A 14,180-nucleotide genomic window follows, 5' to 3' on the forward strand; every position below is an offset into this window, starting at 1 on the left:
TGGAGTCTTCTGCAATGAGAAATAATAAACCCCTTGCACACTTACTGTCAAGGGTGCAAGGTAAAAACAGGCCAGGGAATGGGTGTGTGATCACTATGCCAATGAGACACTTAGTTGTATGTGTCCCTTGTTGGCCTCACTCCTGCTACTGGACAGGAGTAGTTTGGCAGCTGCTCAGCAGTGCTCTCATTAATTGGGCTCCCCTGCACACCCAGTCCTGCCAAGCATTTGTTACCTAGTGATGGTACATGCAGATTCCCACATGCATACAGTGCAGGACCAAACCCAAAGGGGGATTTGCATTAGGTCATGATGGACCAGGCTTGCATTTGAACCAGTTATGCTGAAATGAAAGACTTGATAGCTCATTATTATCTCCCAGAGCCATCCAGCCCTCTCTCCCACTAAAGCTCTTCTAAATGTCTGCTTAATGAAGGCATTCACCTAACAAAGAAGTTCACATTTTGACCTAGGTGAAAATGTTGAGAGTCTGGAGGGGAAAGGCCCAAATGTTGTGGGTTTTTTTGTTAGTGCTGCTGTTCATAATCCACCACCCTGTTGCTCTTGTATTTTGTAAACAGGTAGGCACCATTTTCATGGGCCACACCAAAAAAGCATTGTGTGATCTCCCCCTGCTGACATGCAGGGAAAAGCTGTGCATATTGCTTGTGAGAGAGGTTTCTGATGTACAAATCCCCGCTAAGCAAACCAAGGATTGTGTGGCAGTCTTAGGGGTCAGCTCCCACCTTCACCTTCCACTTCTTAGTCTTCAGAAGGAGTCTTGGCCATTTGTTTCTTTCTCCAGGTAGCTATTCTACCAAGTTGGGCTAAGGAGCGAAGGTGCATCAAGAGGTGGGGAATGGTTGCTATGCTCTCATAAATGGACTCCATTTGGGACCCATGGGAAAAGTCTTCATGGAGATGGAGATGCTGATTGCCAGGACTTGTTAACTCTGTGCTTCCTCACCCCACAGATGGCTACACAGTCGATGACATTGTGTTTTTCTGGCAAGGAAACAACTCGGCCGTCACGGGGATGGAGATGCTGGAGCTGCCCCAGTTCACCATCATCGAGCAGAGACTGGTCACCAGAGAAGTGGTCTTCACCACAGGTGAGGTTCTGTGCAAAGGGGTTTGGGGAACATATAAAGGATTCTCTTTGCAAAATCAATGCAGTTGCTTCTCTAACTTAGATGTAGAAGCACTCGTCTAGGATGTTTGAGGATCTGGGTTCTAATCTTGCAGTGCCACTTTGGAAAATTGGTCTCTCTTCCATTCCTGCCAACCCTGCTTTTTCAGATCCCTGCCCTCAGACAAGAGGTGAATGGTGCCATTTTTTGCAGATACCCTCAAGATTGACAGGCCAAAATGCTGACTTCCCTCAAACAGGGCTTCATTGGTAGGTTCCCACCTTTACCACTCTTTCCATGTGATTTCCAAGTGGCTCTTGAAGCTCCAATAAAAATAACAATAAGAAGAAAAACATTTCCATAAAAACAAGTGTGCAACCTATGAACGAGACGCAAACCTGCCTGCGTGTCATGGGGAAAGGAGCTGGTAAGACTGCACATCTGATGGTGCAGCTGGAAAATTTGCTGTGATTGGTGACAGACTTAATTTTATCTAGTATGTGTGCACTGCCAAAAACAAACCACAAACATTGGCTCTTAAGACCTTCTAAATTACATGAGACCACTGCCAAGATCATCAGTTGTTATTACAGTATTGCCTGGAGGCTCCAACCAAGCAGGGTGCCCCATTGGCTTGGGCACTGGGCAATCACATAGTGAAAGACAGTCTCTGCCCCCAAAAGCCTACCGTATGACAGACAAAAAGTGGGAAGTGAACAAAAGCACCGAGAGGTGAAGTGACTTGACCAAGGAGATAAAGAGGCATGCTGAGAACAGACCCCAGGTCTCTTTCTTCCTAGTCTAGTGCCCTAACCATTAAACCAGACTGCCTGCCCAGTTAGGCTGGTTGCCAGCCTTGAGGGTCCCTTTGTCATAACACATTATCCCCTTCCTCGGCTGTTAAGATAGCAGTTGAGGCAGGGTGACCTCTTGAATTTTCAGCTTCATAGCAAAGGGGAGAGTTACAGAAGGGTGAGTTCTTACGGGAGTCCTCTACAGACTTGCACAGATAAGCTATTTCCATTTGCCCAGTTTGCACACACCTTTATGGTACCTGCACAGGGAAAATAAGATTCGCAATGGCACATGCATTTTATGGAAGAGCTTACACATGAAACTGGAAGTTTTATCTGAGCAATGAGGCTGAACAGGAACCTTGTGGTTGGGACAGTCCCGAGTTTTCCCAGCAGCTGCCTAACACACTGCCTTCCGCTATTTAGGAGTAAATTTTCTTATTTTTGTGAGTGAGCACATGGTATCTAGCAGAAGAGATCCTCTGTCTTCTCCAACTGCAACTGCTTATGGGAGAACCTGTTCCCATTTAATGCTCAGAAAGCCTGGGCTGCTTACCACTCAAGGTGGTTAAAGATCCAAGGCATTGGGCCCAATTGACCAGGCTCCAAAGAGGCTCTTCCTGAAGGTGATAAATCTATGCCATCAGTGGAGAGGCAGACTAGCAGGATTACCTCCCCTGCCCCTCCCCAGCATTGCTTCTAAAGAGGGAGAGATATGAGTGATTCCCAGGTGATTCCCATTCCTTTTCCTGCCCCCTTATCACACCTGTAGCCCTGGCCCTTCCGCAAATGACAGCTCCTTTTGGTATCTGATTGACAGGCTCTTATCTCCGCTTATCCCTGAGTTTCCGGATCAAGAGGAACATCGGTTACTTCATCCTCCAGACTTACATGCCTTCCATCCTCATCACCATCCTGTCCTGGGTCTCTTTCTGGATCAATTATGATGCCTCTGCTGCCCGGGTGGCATTGGGTAGGTCCCTTTTCACTCTACACTCCATAAGGGTTTCCTCTGGGGAGGGGAGTGGGCTGGGATTGTTTGAAAAAGAAAAGGAGAACAGAGTGGTTAAAAGACTGATAGAGATTGCACAGCAAAATAAATACACATTGCACCTTTTGTTATCTCCCAAGAGGGTCAATCTTGAAGATACCACAACATATCTGGTGAGATGCAGTTCAAATATGCAGAGATCCAGGTATACAGACATCTGTGCAGTTATTGGAGTGATCAGCTCTGTGCAATGTAGTAATCAAACAGACATGCAAACAAATGCACAGGTGACACATCTAATCACTGGAATCAATGCACTGGCTTGTATTTCCATGAGGCTCAACATTCAGGCATATGGGTGTTTTGCTTGGAAACATACTAAGGGTGAAGTGGCACCTTCAGCCACCCCTAGTCAGGGGCAGTGCTTGGCTATGCTGCCCCAAGAGCAGAGGTTGTAGGTGTTTTGAAAATAGCATCTCTGAATCATAGATCAGGGCCTGCTACTCTCTCGCTGCGGGGCAGAAGTAAACTCTGCCAGCCCTTTTCCTGGTGCACCTTACTTCCCCTGCCAGGCAGGCTCAGCTATGCTGATCAGAACATTATGGAGGATGGAGCCCAATCTTCATCCACTCCCCACCCTGGCATGCCCAGTCCCTGCCTGTCTGCCCAGTTGCAGGTGCTCCCCTCCTTTGTGTGGTTGAGCAGTGCAGGTAACCTGTGCAGGGAAGGAAGGAGGACTTTTAGGGAGCCCTTAGCGGAAGCATGTGCAGTGCACATGTTCATGATGCCATTTTCAAAACACATGTAACCTGCTCACCCATTGAAGTCATTTCTTCAGATCTGTCAAAGAGACTTGTTGCCAGAGGACTAAGTCCATGGCGACTTAGTTTCAGGATTCAACTCTTGAGGAGTTACCCCAGTATATAAAAGCACCTGAATATCTTTTAATGTGTGAAAACCACCTGTTCTCTGCTCAGGTAACACACAAAACAAGCCAAACAGACTCTGGCAGACTTTGCAAGATAAACTCACCGTTTTTCTCAGAACAAGCTTGAGAATTTTCAGCTCAAAGAGGCATTTGTCCCCTCAGATAGGTCTATGTCTTAAGAGTCTGATCCCACATCATGAGCTTTGCCATGAACTTCAGCAGCATCAAAATGAGACTCTAAAACAGGGGTTTAAATGAACATGCCTCCTCTGACATAACCATGTTACCACTTAGATGGCATTCCTTTCACTGTGTGTGTGTGTGTGTGTGTGTGTGTGCGCGCATGCGCATACTGGTGTGTGTGTGTGTCTGTCTAACGATTGACTGGGAGGCAGATAAAACAGTTAGGTTAGGTGGATAGATAGGCACTGGGGATGGATGGACGGACAGACAGATGATGAATGAATGACTATGGGCACAGGGGGAATGTATGCAGTGTTACAAATTTCCATGGTACTTTACAAACTCTAGTAAAGACACATTTACTGCCTTGAAGAGTTCACACTCTTAAGTAAATACAAGACAAATCCAGGAGAATAAATTTAGGCCCTCAGTTTAGGAAAGCACTTAAGGACAGGATGAAGGGCTGTCCTGAATCGGGATGTGTTCCTGAATCAGAGCCTGGGTGAATGAACCTTAATCAGGAGACAGGAGGTGGGGTTGATTGAAGAGGTGGGTTTGGAAGAAAGAGTTGAAGGAGGGGAGGGTGATTGGAACACCAGAACAGACATGTGCAGTCTGGTAGAAGGTTCAACGGAGGGAAGGATAGAGAAGGGACAATAAGGTGAGGGAACTGAGATCAGTGTAGGGAGTAAGATGAGGGCTAGAGGTTTAGCAGAACTGAGATGTAGGCTGGATGAGAATAAGGTGCTTGAATTTGCTACAGTAGAAGACAGGGAGCCAATAGGGAGATTCAAAAGAGGGATGGTGCGAACAGAGCAATGGGAGAGGAAGATGACTTCAGGCAGACTTTGGGGGTGGAGTTGGTAGGCCAGAAGGAAGAAGGTTGCCGTAATAAAGGCAAGAGGTAACCAGTGCACAGACAGGAGTTTTAGCAGCAAGGAAAGGGTGGATGTGGGTGTTATACAAGGTAAAGTGAGAGACTGGATATTGAGGGAGAAGGAGAGAAAAGTGTTCAGGGTGACCATGTTGGTGAGAGGAAGGACAATGGAGTGGCGTTAGAGAAAGAATTCACTTATAGAAATATTGAGGTTGGGGTGGCAGCTGGACACCCAGAAGGAAACATCAGAGAGGGGATAAAGATCTGAGATTAGAGAGAGGGGAAGAGGTCAGAGATAGTGTGACATTCCCCTCTGGTGTTATCTGGACTGGTGATCTGCTAGGTCACTCCAATCCTTCACTCTGAGAGCCAGCCTTACCCTGCTCTGCTGTGAGAATCCCCACACCTGGACTGTTCATGCATAGCCTCTGGCATGTAAGCTGCTCCTTGGATTGTGCAACCAAATGACACTAGCCAATTCCTCTGGTCCCAGACACAACCCTAGTAACCTCCATCTTGCAGTGTCCAGTTATACCCGCTGGATGCTGCAAGCTTATATGAGTTCATCAATTTAACAAAGAAATTGATATGCACCAGGCTTGTTATCCCAAGGGGAGACTCTGACACACTTCAAACCAAACACACTGCTTCAGGTAGAATAAACAAACAGATTTATTAACTATAAAGCTAGATTTTAAGTGATGATAAGTCAAACCATAACAAGTCAGATTTGGTCAAATGAAATAAAAGCAAAATGCATTCTAAGCTGATTTTAACACTTTCAATGCCCTTACAAACTGAGATGCTTCCCACCACAGGCTGGCTGGTTGCCCTTCAGCCAAGCTCTCCTCTTTGATCAGTGCTTCAGTCGCTTGGTGTGGTGTCTGTAGATGGACGTGGAAGAGAGAGAAAGGGCATGGCAAAACATCTCTTGCTTTTATCATGTCCTTTCTTCCCTCTTGGCTTTATCTCCCCCCACCCCTTTCAGAGTCAGGTGAGCATTACCTCATCGCAGTTCCAAACTGACCAAAGGAAGGGGGGTGACTCTTTCGAGAGTCTAACAAATTCTTTTGTTGCTGCCTAGGCCAGTGTCCTTTGTTCCTGTGAGGATGGGCTGGGTTTGTCCCATACCTGCCCTGATGAGGTGTGAACTGCCCCTCTATTCCTGGAGAGTTTTTGCCTGGGCTTGCTTTAAGCCATGAGGATACATTTTATCCTCATAACTATATACATGAAATTATAACCTATAACATTACTGTAACAATTACTATAGCTTCACTATAACAACCATGCGCAGTGCATTATGAGCCCTCTGAAGACACCCAACATGATAAACTTTGCATTGGATACCACACAATCATTTTATAAAGATGAACATGGGGGTATAGGGTGTTCTCTCGAGGTACAGAGCATCACAGATAGATAGAGGGGCTGGGGACTGAGAGCCACTGTTGTAGAGATTGTAGTTGAAACCACAGGCACAGTTAAGGTCACAGAGAAAAGGAGAATGAGAGAGCAAAGGACAGGATCGTGGGGATTGCCAACAGCCAGGAGAGGAGGTTGAGGATCATTAGAAGAGACACTGACAGGGTGATCAACAAGGTACATGGAGAGCTGAGCTGTGAAAGCTAAGGGGGCCAGAGTGCTTCCCTGCTTCAAAGGCAGCAGAGTGGTCAAGGAGAGCCTTTTAGCTGTGAGAAGGCTGTCAGCGACCTTGTGCAAGGCAGTGCCGAGAGACTGGAGCGTGGGGAAGACAGAGTGGCAGGGGCGGTGGAAGGAGCTGGAGGAGAGGTAATCAAAGCCGTGAGAATGAACAAGACACTTCAGGATTCCGGGGACAGAGTGGGTGAGGAAGACAAGGTCCGAGGGACATTTACTTTCAGATGGGTGGAACATGAGTGAGCTGGACAGAGAGGGAAATGAGATGGGGAGGGAGGGAGTGGGAAAGGAAAGAGAGGAAATTAGCAAGTCAGGCAGAGAGGAAAGAATGGAGTCAGGTGGAAGAAGGACAGAGATGAGAAGGGAGACCTTGGAGTCAGAGAAGAGAGGGAGGGGGAGGAGAACAGAGCAGAGCTGGGTATTCTCTGCCATCCTGAGTGGAGGAGGAATGGGACAAAGAGGTGGAGCAGAGCCAGAGGGGGTTGATACAGATCATCTTGCTAAAGCACAGTTTATACACTACTCTCTCACTACGCCTCCTGGCTCTTCCCTACAGTGACTCCTGTTGGGAGGTGGGGATCAGAACAGCTATAGTCTATCTCTCAGCCATCCTGCTTATCCCTCTCTGCAGCTACACCTGCTGGGAGAGAATGGGGCTGGGAGTGTCTGAGAGCCCTGGCCTCCTTTCACTCCCTACACTGATCTATCCCCTTCCCTGCATTGCTCAGATGGAGGGGAGAATGAGCAAGTGCCGTGCTGTGGCACCACCCCATCTCGGTAACGGAGCACGCATACTCTTGTTGCAGGGGTCACCACGGTGCTCACGATGACCACCATCAACACCCACCTGCGGGAGACCCTCCCAAAGATCCCATACGTCAAGGCCATTGACGTCTATCTCATGGGTTGCTTCGTCTTCGTGTTCCTGGCGCTCCTGGAATATGCCTTTGTCAATTACATTTTCTTTGGGCGAGGCCCTCGCCAGCAGAAGAAGCAGAGTGAGCGGCTCAGCAAGGCAAACAATGAGCGCCAACGATATGAGGAGAAGAGGATGAGGGAGCAGGTTTGTCCCCTTCCTACCTTCTAGCAGGAGAATTCAGATTCTTCACCTTTGTTCGGTCCAGGAGCGTCCTGGAGGGGCTGTTCTCCCCTTTGTGACAGTCCCCATGTTCACTATACACTAGGTTAAAGCGTACACCCTACGCAAACAGATGCCCACGAGGACCAAACACTCCTGAGGTTAGAGTGCTCATTCAGTCCTCACCCTTCACCCTGCCCCATAGGTCCATCCTCTTCTGAGAAGACGAGGATGCGATACAGGTATATTCAATGCTAACAGAGTGGGACTTTGTCCCCCTCTTGTGGTGGAATCACATACAGCGCTATAAGAGTCAGCCCCTGTCTTTAAGATGATGGAGCATGTTCTTCAGCTACAGCAGTAGCACCCCTTGCTTTTAGATCAGAAGGCCAATGCTCAGTCTCTGTAAATGGCCCAACCCGGGGCATTGTTGTTACCCAGACAATAGTCCAAAACCATCCCTGAGGCCAGTGGAAAGATGCAAGAGATAAATCTGGCCCCGAGTGTGCTCTGTTCAGACTATCACTGCCATCTTTCTCTCTCTTCCCTGTTCCAGGTTGACCCTTATGGCAACATCCTCCTCAGCACCCTGGAAATGAACAACGAGCTGCTGGCCACGGACATGATGAGCAGTGTCGGCGACTCTCGAAACTCTGTCCTGTCTTTCGAAGGCTCAGGAATCCAGTTCCGCAAGCAGCTGGCCTCTCGGGATGGCTTTGGCCACCACCCCACCTTAGACCGCCATGTCCCACTGACCCACCATGCTGCTGTCCGCAACCGTGCCAACTGCCGCCTCCGCCGGCGGTCCTCTAAGCTGAAGCTCAAAATCCCGGACCTGGCAGACGTCAGCACCATTGACAAGTGGTCACGGATCATTTTTCCAATCACCTTTGGATTCTTCAACCTCATTTACTGGTTGTACTATGTAAATTGATGCCTGCGGCCTCCAGGAGCGATAGGCACAGACACTCAGACAATGACAACACAGGAGCGCTGTGGTCTTTTGGGTTTGGGTTTACTCTTTTCTCTTATTATCATTTCCTCCTTTGTTTGGTAGGTTTATTCTAAGCTTACTTTCTCTTTTCAGCACATTAGAAACACGGAGCATGGGGTGGTGGGGCAGGGGGGTTGGGGATGGGTCTCAGGTTTCGGGAGGGTTGGCCTCGTCTTGATTTCGGTTTTGTGCCGAAGAACTTCACCATTGTAAAAAAAAACAACCCCAAAATCAAAAACACAGAAAAGTTTTTTAAAAAAGAAGAAGAAAAGTTTTAATGAAACGGAGTCGAAAACAGGGATGGAGGAATAAGCTATCTTTGAATGTGCTCACTGATGCGCTGCCCACACCTCCATTTTACCACTGAAGTCTCATCTCTTTGTTCTTCTTGATATTATTTTTTAATCTTTCTCTCATTTTCACTCTTAGCTCCTTCTCATTTATTCCCACCTGGAGTCACTGAGATCGGGGAGTTCCATTCTCACACTGCATGGTCTTTCTTTTCTTTCTCTCTCTGTCTCTTGCTTACAGGTGTAAAAGAATCTTTTAAACAAACAAAAAGAATATTTATTTTGGAACAGCTGGGGGAGGGCATTGGGAATTATTTGGGGAGGGGAGATGGAGGGAGGCGGGGTGGGGTGGGAGGGTGCATATCAAAAACAAAGGCACATTTGCAAGTTGCCTTTTTCCACCTTCAGGAGTTTGCAAGCTGTTTTTCCAGTGTGAGCATGCGAGCGTGTGTGCGTGTGTGCGCGCGTGCATGTTTTCTGGGGTGGGGTGGGGAGGGTTTGTAATTTTTTTTGTAGAAGGAGGACACAGGTCACGTTTAACTGGTGGTGTTTCCAGGGGAATAGCAGGGTTTTGTGTGCATATTACAACTGCAGGAAATGTTGGGGAGAGGGTCCCAGCCTGGAATGGTCACACAGTGAGGTACACAAATATTAAGGAGAGGGGGTCCAAGATTGGCCAGGAAACTTGTGCCACTGTCCGCAGTTGGCATTTGATCTCTTGTTGACTAAGCTTGAGTCAGCCCAGTAATGAGAGGGACAGAGATCAGTGTTTCTAACATTTCCCACCCTCCATCCTGGCATGCTGAGTTTTGGGAGAGAACCAGTCATAGGAGTCTAAAACCAAACCCTATTCCTCCTCCACCTGCTCTCTGTGTACAACTTTCTGGACTCCAAGCCACTAGATGACTTCAGACCACTCCAGTGTGTTTTTTGTCTTTCTAGACTTCTGGGTGGAGAAACCTGTGAGTGGCAATTAGGCCCTTTCGTAAAAGCATTAGAAGCAAGGGGCGGGCTGAGGCCCTCTGATGCATACTTCTTAAGCCAGGCCTTGTTGCAGATCCATTAATGTAGCTAGAGTGTAGAAGGGAACACACCACTTCACCTCTTGCAGAAGGTGTATTAACTATATGTCAGAGTTCCACTGAGCTAGGGAAACATCATTCTGGAAGGCTATGGTCTCCAAAGGCTGGGTAGGCAGGAGGTTGAAATGGAAACACTGATCCCTTTGGTGCTTGTGGAAGCCCTAAGTTCTTGGTGGCCTCCAACCATTAGCACTTGTTAATGATACACGAAAGTAACTTGTCCTGGGACGTTAGAGTCAACATTTTCCAAAGCAGCCAGTGATTTCAGGTTCCTCCATTGTTGGCCCCCAAAATCACTGGCCATTTTGGAAAAAGTTGGCCTAGAATATTTCCTGTACAATTGCACGCCAATAAAAGCCATGAAAAAAATAAATTCACAAGTGCAAAACTTTAACCCTAGGATCATTCTCCATTATGCCTTCCATACATGGTGCAGTCATGGAGAACTTTGCTTGTATACATTCAAGGTTATACGTGCAATAGGCACACATTGCTGTTAGTGCAAATGTCCCTTTTATTGCTCTCTAGCATTCTCTTCCTTTCTCCCCCTCCATCCTTGATTCCCATTGGCTAAGAAAGCTCAGAGCTTCTGACACCAGTGGATGCTCCATATCCCCAGTGACACGTGCACTTATTGTATATTGATTTATTCACTAATTTGTGTCTGTACAGTGCTTTGAAAATGTAAAGCACGATAGACTTGATCTGGCACCGCTGAAGGCAAGGAGACATGGGTGGGTGCAGGATCTGGTCCTATATGAGTAATAAGTATTGTTATTTTCATATGAGCAATGTGTCTTATACATTTTCTACTAATAGGATCCTAGATACACCCTCTCAGCCGTCACCTGTGTATCTGTCTTGCACTAATACACTTGCACATGCACACATACCCTGCCTCCGCAATTCTTAAATCGTGCTCATGTTTCTGACTACGCTGCAAAACAAGATTCATGTTTTATTCATATCAGAGGACAATGCTGTAGTAAGCGGGTTTCCCCAATGCTGTTGCACTTGTGGTGCAGATGGGATTTTAGTGTAACCACTTTCCCATATGGCAGGGCATGAAAGAAGGGCCTGGGGTTTGAGTGTAGCATGAGCATAGCATTAGAACTGCACTGGTGAACCATGTCCATATGGTACAGAGCGGGGTCACACTAATGTGGCAGGCAAGAAAGTAAATTGCACTTTATACTAAGTTTCCATTTATCAATGGTTTAAAAAAGGTTACAAACATTTAGTAGAAGCATAGCATGTTCCAGACACGAGTGGCATGTGTTATAGAAAGTTATAAGCACATCAGAAGATGTTATTGGTGGTTATAAGCCATGGTTATATGCTACCTATTGACATGCTGGATTTTCATAAGTGTCGATAACAATTAATTGGCCATTTATTAAAACAGCCAATTACTGTTTATTAATTCCATGTAAATGGATCCTTACTATGAAGTGTGGCCAAAATAAATAAAAGCTACAGCACAGGACGCTTTCAAATGGTAGATAAGGAACAAAGGCAAAGAGCCAAGTTATAGAGGAGATGATGCTGTGGAATATTGTTCAGGAGCTACAGTCATTAGCTCTGCAGGGATGGGAAAAGCCTGGCTAATCCTTATTGGCTTGGAGAGCCCAGGCTTCAGGGCTAAATGTTTTGAGTTTCAGCCAATACTGATGCCTGGCAGTGATAGAGACACTTGGCTACACGTGGAGGATGGAACTATCATCAAGGTTATTTGCCATCTGAGCACCGGGGCCTCTACCAGCCACTGACTGAATCTGGGCCCCATAATTACTCTCCAGGGCCTTTTGCAGCTGGAGAGTGAACACAAAGTCCCGTACTTTCTATTTAAGGCTTCAATCAGGGATTGAGCCCAGAGTGCCTTCGTTCCATTTAGAGGCTCCAGCAGTCAGGGATTAAGCCATGGTCCACTGGTGATGCAGCCATCTGAGTTTGATTCAGCCTCCTTTGTTATTGTCTGGGTTCTCTGTCAGCTGGGTTCTCTTTCTTATCAGGAGTTGCCCTACTTTCTTTCTTTGAATGTTTCTGACCTGTCATTACTAGGTCAGGTTTGCTTGATAGAATCAGTCTTAGTATTTCCAGACATCCTGATTCCTTGGTTCTACACTATAATCTTGCCAAAGTGTATGCGGTCAGGACTTTTCACACCATCCAGGGACAGCCTCCTAATTTCTGGTGACAAGATAGACTGCTAGGGAACAAAAGAGCCCTGTAAATCAACTGATTAATAGAGCTCTCTCTTGTTTTATTGTATGGGGGAGAGGGGATAAATGCAGGAGAACCCTCAAAACACCTCCCTCCAAGGCAAAAGCTGTACTCTTTCCACTCCACAGCTGTCTAGCAAAGGAGATGAATCACAGTGTTACTATGGGGGATCAGTGGTTCCAGAAAGATCTTTTGAAGGAGGCAGCAGATAGGGGAAATAATCTTAAATCTGCTAACAGGGCTCTTACGATGCACAGGTTTGACGCTCTCATAAGGGTGCAGGAAAAGGGTGACGTGCCTATAGAAAAGTAAATGCAAGGCAAGTTCCACTGGAGGTATGAGGGGAAAGCAACACTCACTTTTCATAGCTGCTGTCCCAATCCTGCCTCCCCTGTCTTCAGATCAGCAGACAAATCTTGCTACTCATACAAGTTTCAACAGCTGCTCTTTCTTCAGCGGCTCATAACTCATTTTCCCCGTCTCTCTTTTTGCTATACTTTTCCCAAAAAAACAGCGAGCGTTTCCCCTCTATAGTGCTTGCTTCCAGTGCTGTTGGCTCTTATGGCAATTCACACTGGCATAGATCCCATACACGCTGCCCCCACCCATGTCACAGTTTCAGGGTGACTGCACCTGTAGTCCCCTCCTTGGTGCACCAAAGGCACCCACTTTAGGCTTCAGGCTCCCAGTCCTCATCTCTTCTGGGCAGAGTCTCACTCCCTTCTGACTGGGGGGGTTTAAGGCTGCACAGCTCCTTAATTTATACAGTGATATTCCCGGTAAACCAGACTATCTGCCAGCAACTGCATTTTGCCTTCTCTCTGAGGACTATGTGCAGGACATGGCTCACAGGCACGAGTTACCACCCTGCTCCTTTTAAGCAAGCACATTTATTCTTATGGTGAAAGCATTACAGAGAAAACACATTAGAAACAATAAAAGAACGTGCACGCATGCTAAAAATCTTCCCAGAGGTCACTCAAACGCTGACCTAGGGCTCTGGTGGATCTTCGTCTTTCAGAACCTACAACTGGGTTTTCTGCGTGGTTACAAGTTAATCTGTCTTAGATCCACAACAAAAGCCCTGAGTCAGTTTAAACACAGGCTATTTATTCAAAAGTCCTTTCTTTGTCTGTTGCCTCTGGAGAGTCCAGTCTGAACTAGTGGATGTGAGCCTCCCCCATAGGTGGTACCTCTCTGGGTCAGGGGTTCAGCCTGGCTGATTTGCCTTAATATCACCACCCACTCTTTTTAGTTCCTGGAGGAGCTGTGGTAGCCCTCCCCCATTGAGTAGAACACAACCATACATAAACATTTCATTTAAAACAGTGGAACCCAAAGGTACTGCTTGGGTTAGAAATATTGGTCACAGCTACAACCATCCATTTAGTTTTTGTGAAGTTAGGGCAGTGGGAAAGAAAGGAATGGACCTTACTCCTCTTTATCAAAGCTTCTGGTTTTATCTCCGATGTTGCCTCTTTGCTTCAGTGGTGAAGGTGATCCAGGCCCCTGTATGGGGGGTTTAATCTCAGATTGGGACAGGATTACTGTCCATTGCATTAATTACCTGGTAGTGATTTCCTTCACATCCAAGAGAGAAGCCCCATGTTCCATGTGGTCATCAAAAAGGGGGGAAGGGGGGAGACAAGTGCTTGTTCTTTCCCAGAAAGTCCAAGAAGGGAGAAGAGGAGGAGGAAAAGGAAGAGAAATAGAATTGGAAATTCTCTCAGGATAAACATGGCCAATTTACCCCAATTGTTTCATTTTCTGACACTGGTGTACGGCTGTCACTCAGGGACCTTTAGGAACTGGGACCTTGGGACTATATCCTACCTGTCCCCTACCCATCCCTTTCCTTCAAGCTAGAGACATAAGAATTGAGGGTTGGGAGACAGAGAGGAAAAATGAGAGTCCATGTAGCAAGCCCCTGCTATTCCATGGGAGACTGAAG

General features: G+C 46.9%; 1 protein-coding gene across 1 annotated transcript in view; it reads left to right on the forward strand.

Annotated features, from left to right (window-relative positions):
• The window catches only part of GABRQ (gamma-aminobutyric acid type A receptor theta subunit), a 100,691-nt gene extending 92,117 nt beyond the window's left edge, over positions 1-8,574 (forward strand). Inside the window, exons 6-9 of the mRNA XM_026652986.1 lie at positions 975-1,112; positions 2,745-2,897; positions 7,369-7,625; positions 8,197-8,574. Of these exons, the coding sequence (XP_026508771.1) occupies positions 975-1,112; positions 2,745-2,897; positions 7,369-7,625; positions 8,197-8,574 (926 nt within the window). The remainder of the gene's footprint in view (positions 1-974; positions 1,113-2,744; positions 2,898-7,368; positions 7,626-8,196) is intronic.
• The last annotated feature ends 5,606 nt before the right edge of the window (positions 8,575-14,180 follow it).

This window comes from Terrapene carolina, unplaced genomic scaffold, assembly GCF_002925995.2.
Source record: "Terrapene carolina triunguis isolate 2854851 unplaced genomic scaffold, T_m_triunguis-2.0 Scaffold131, whole genome shotgun sequence".
In the NCBI taxonomy this organism is placed as follows: domain Eukaryota; kingdom Metazoa; phylum Chordata; order Testudines; family Emydidae; genus Terrapene; species Terrapene triunguis.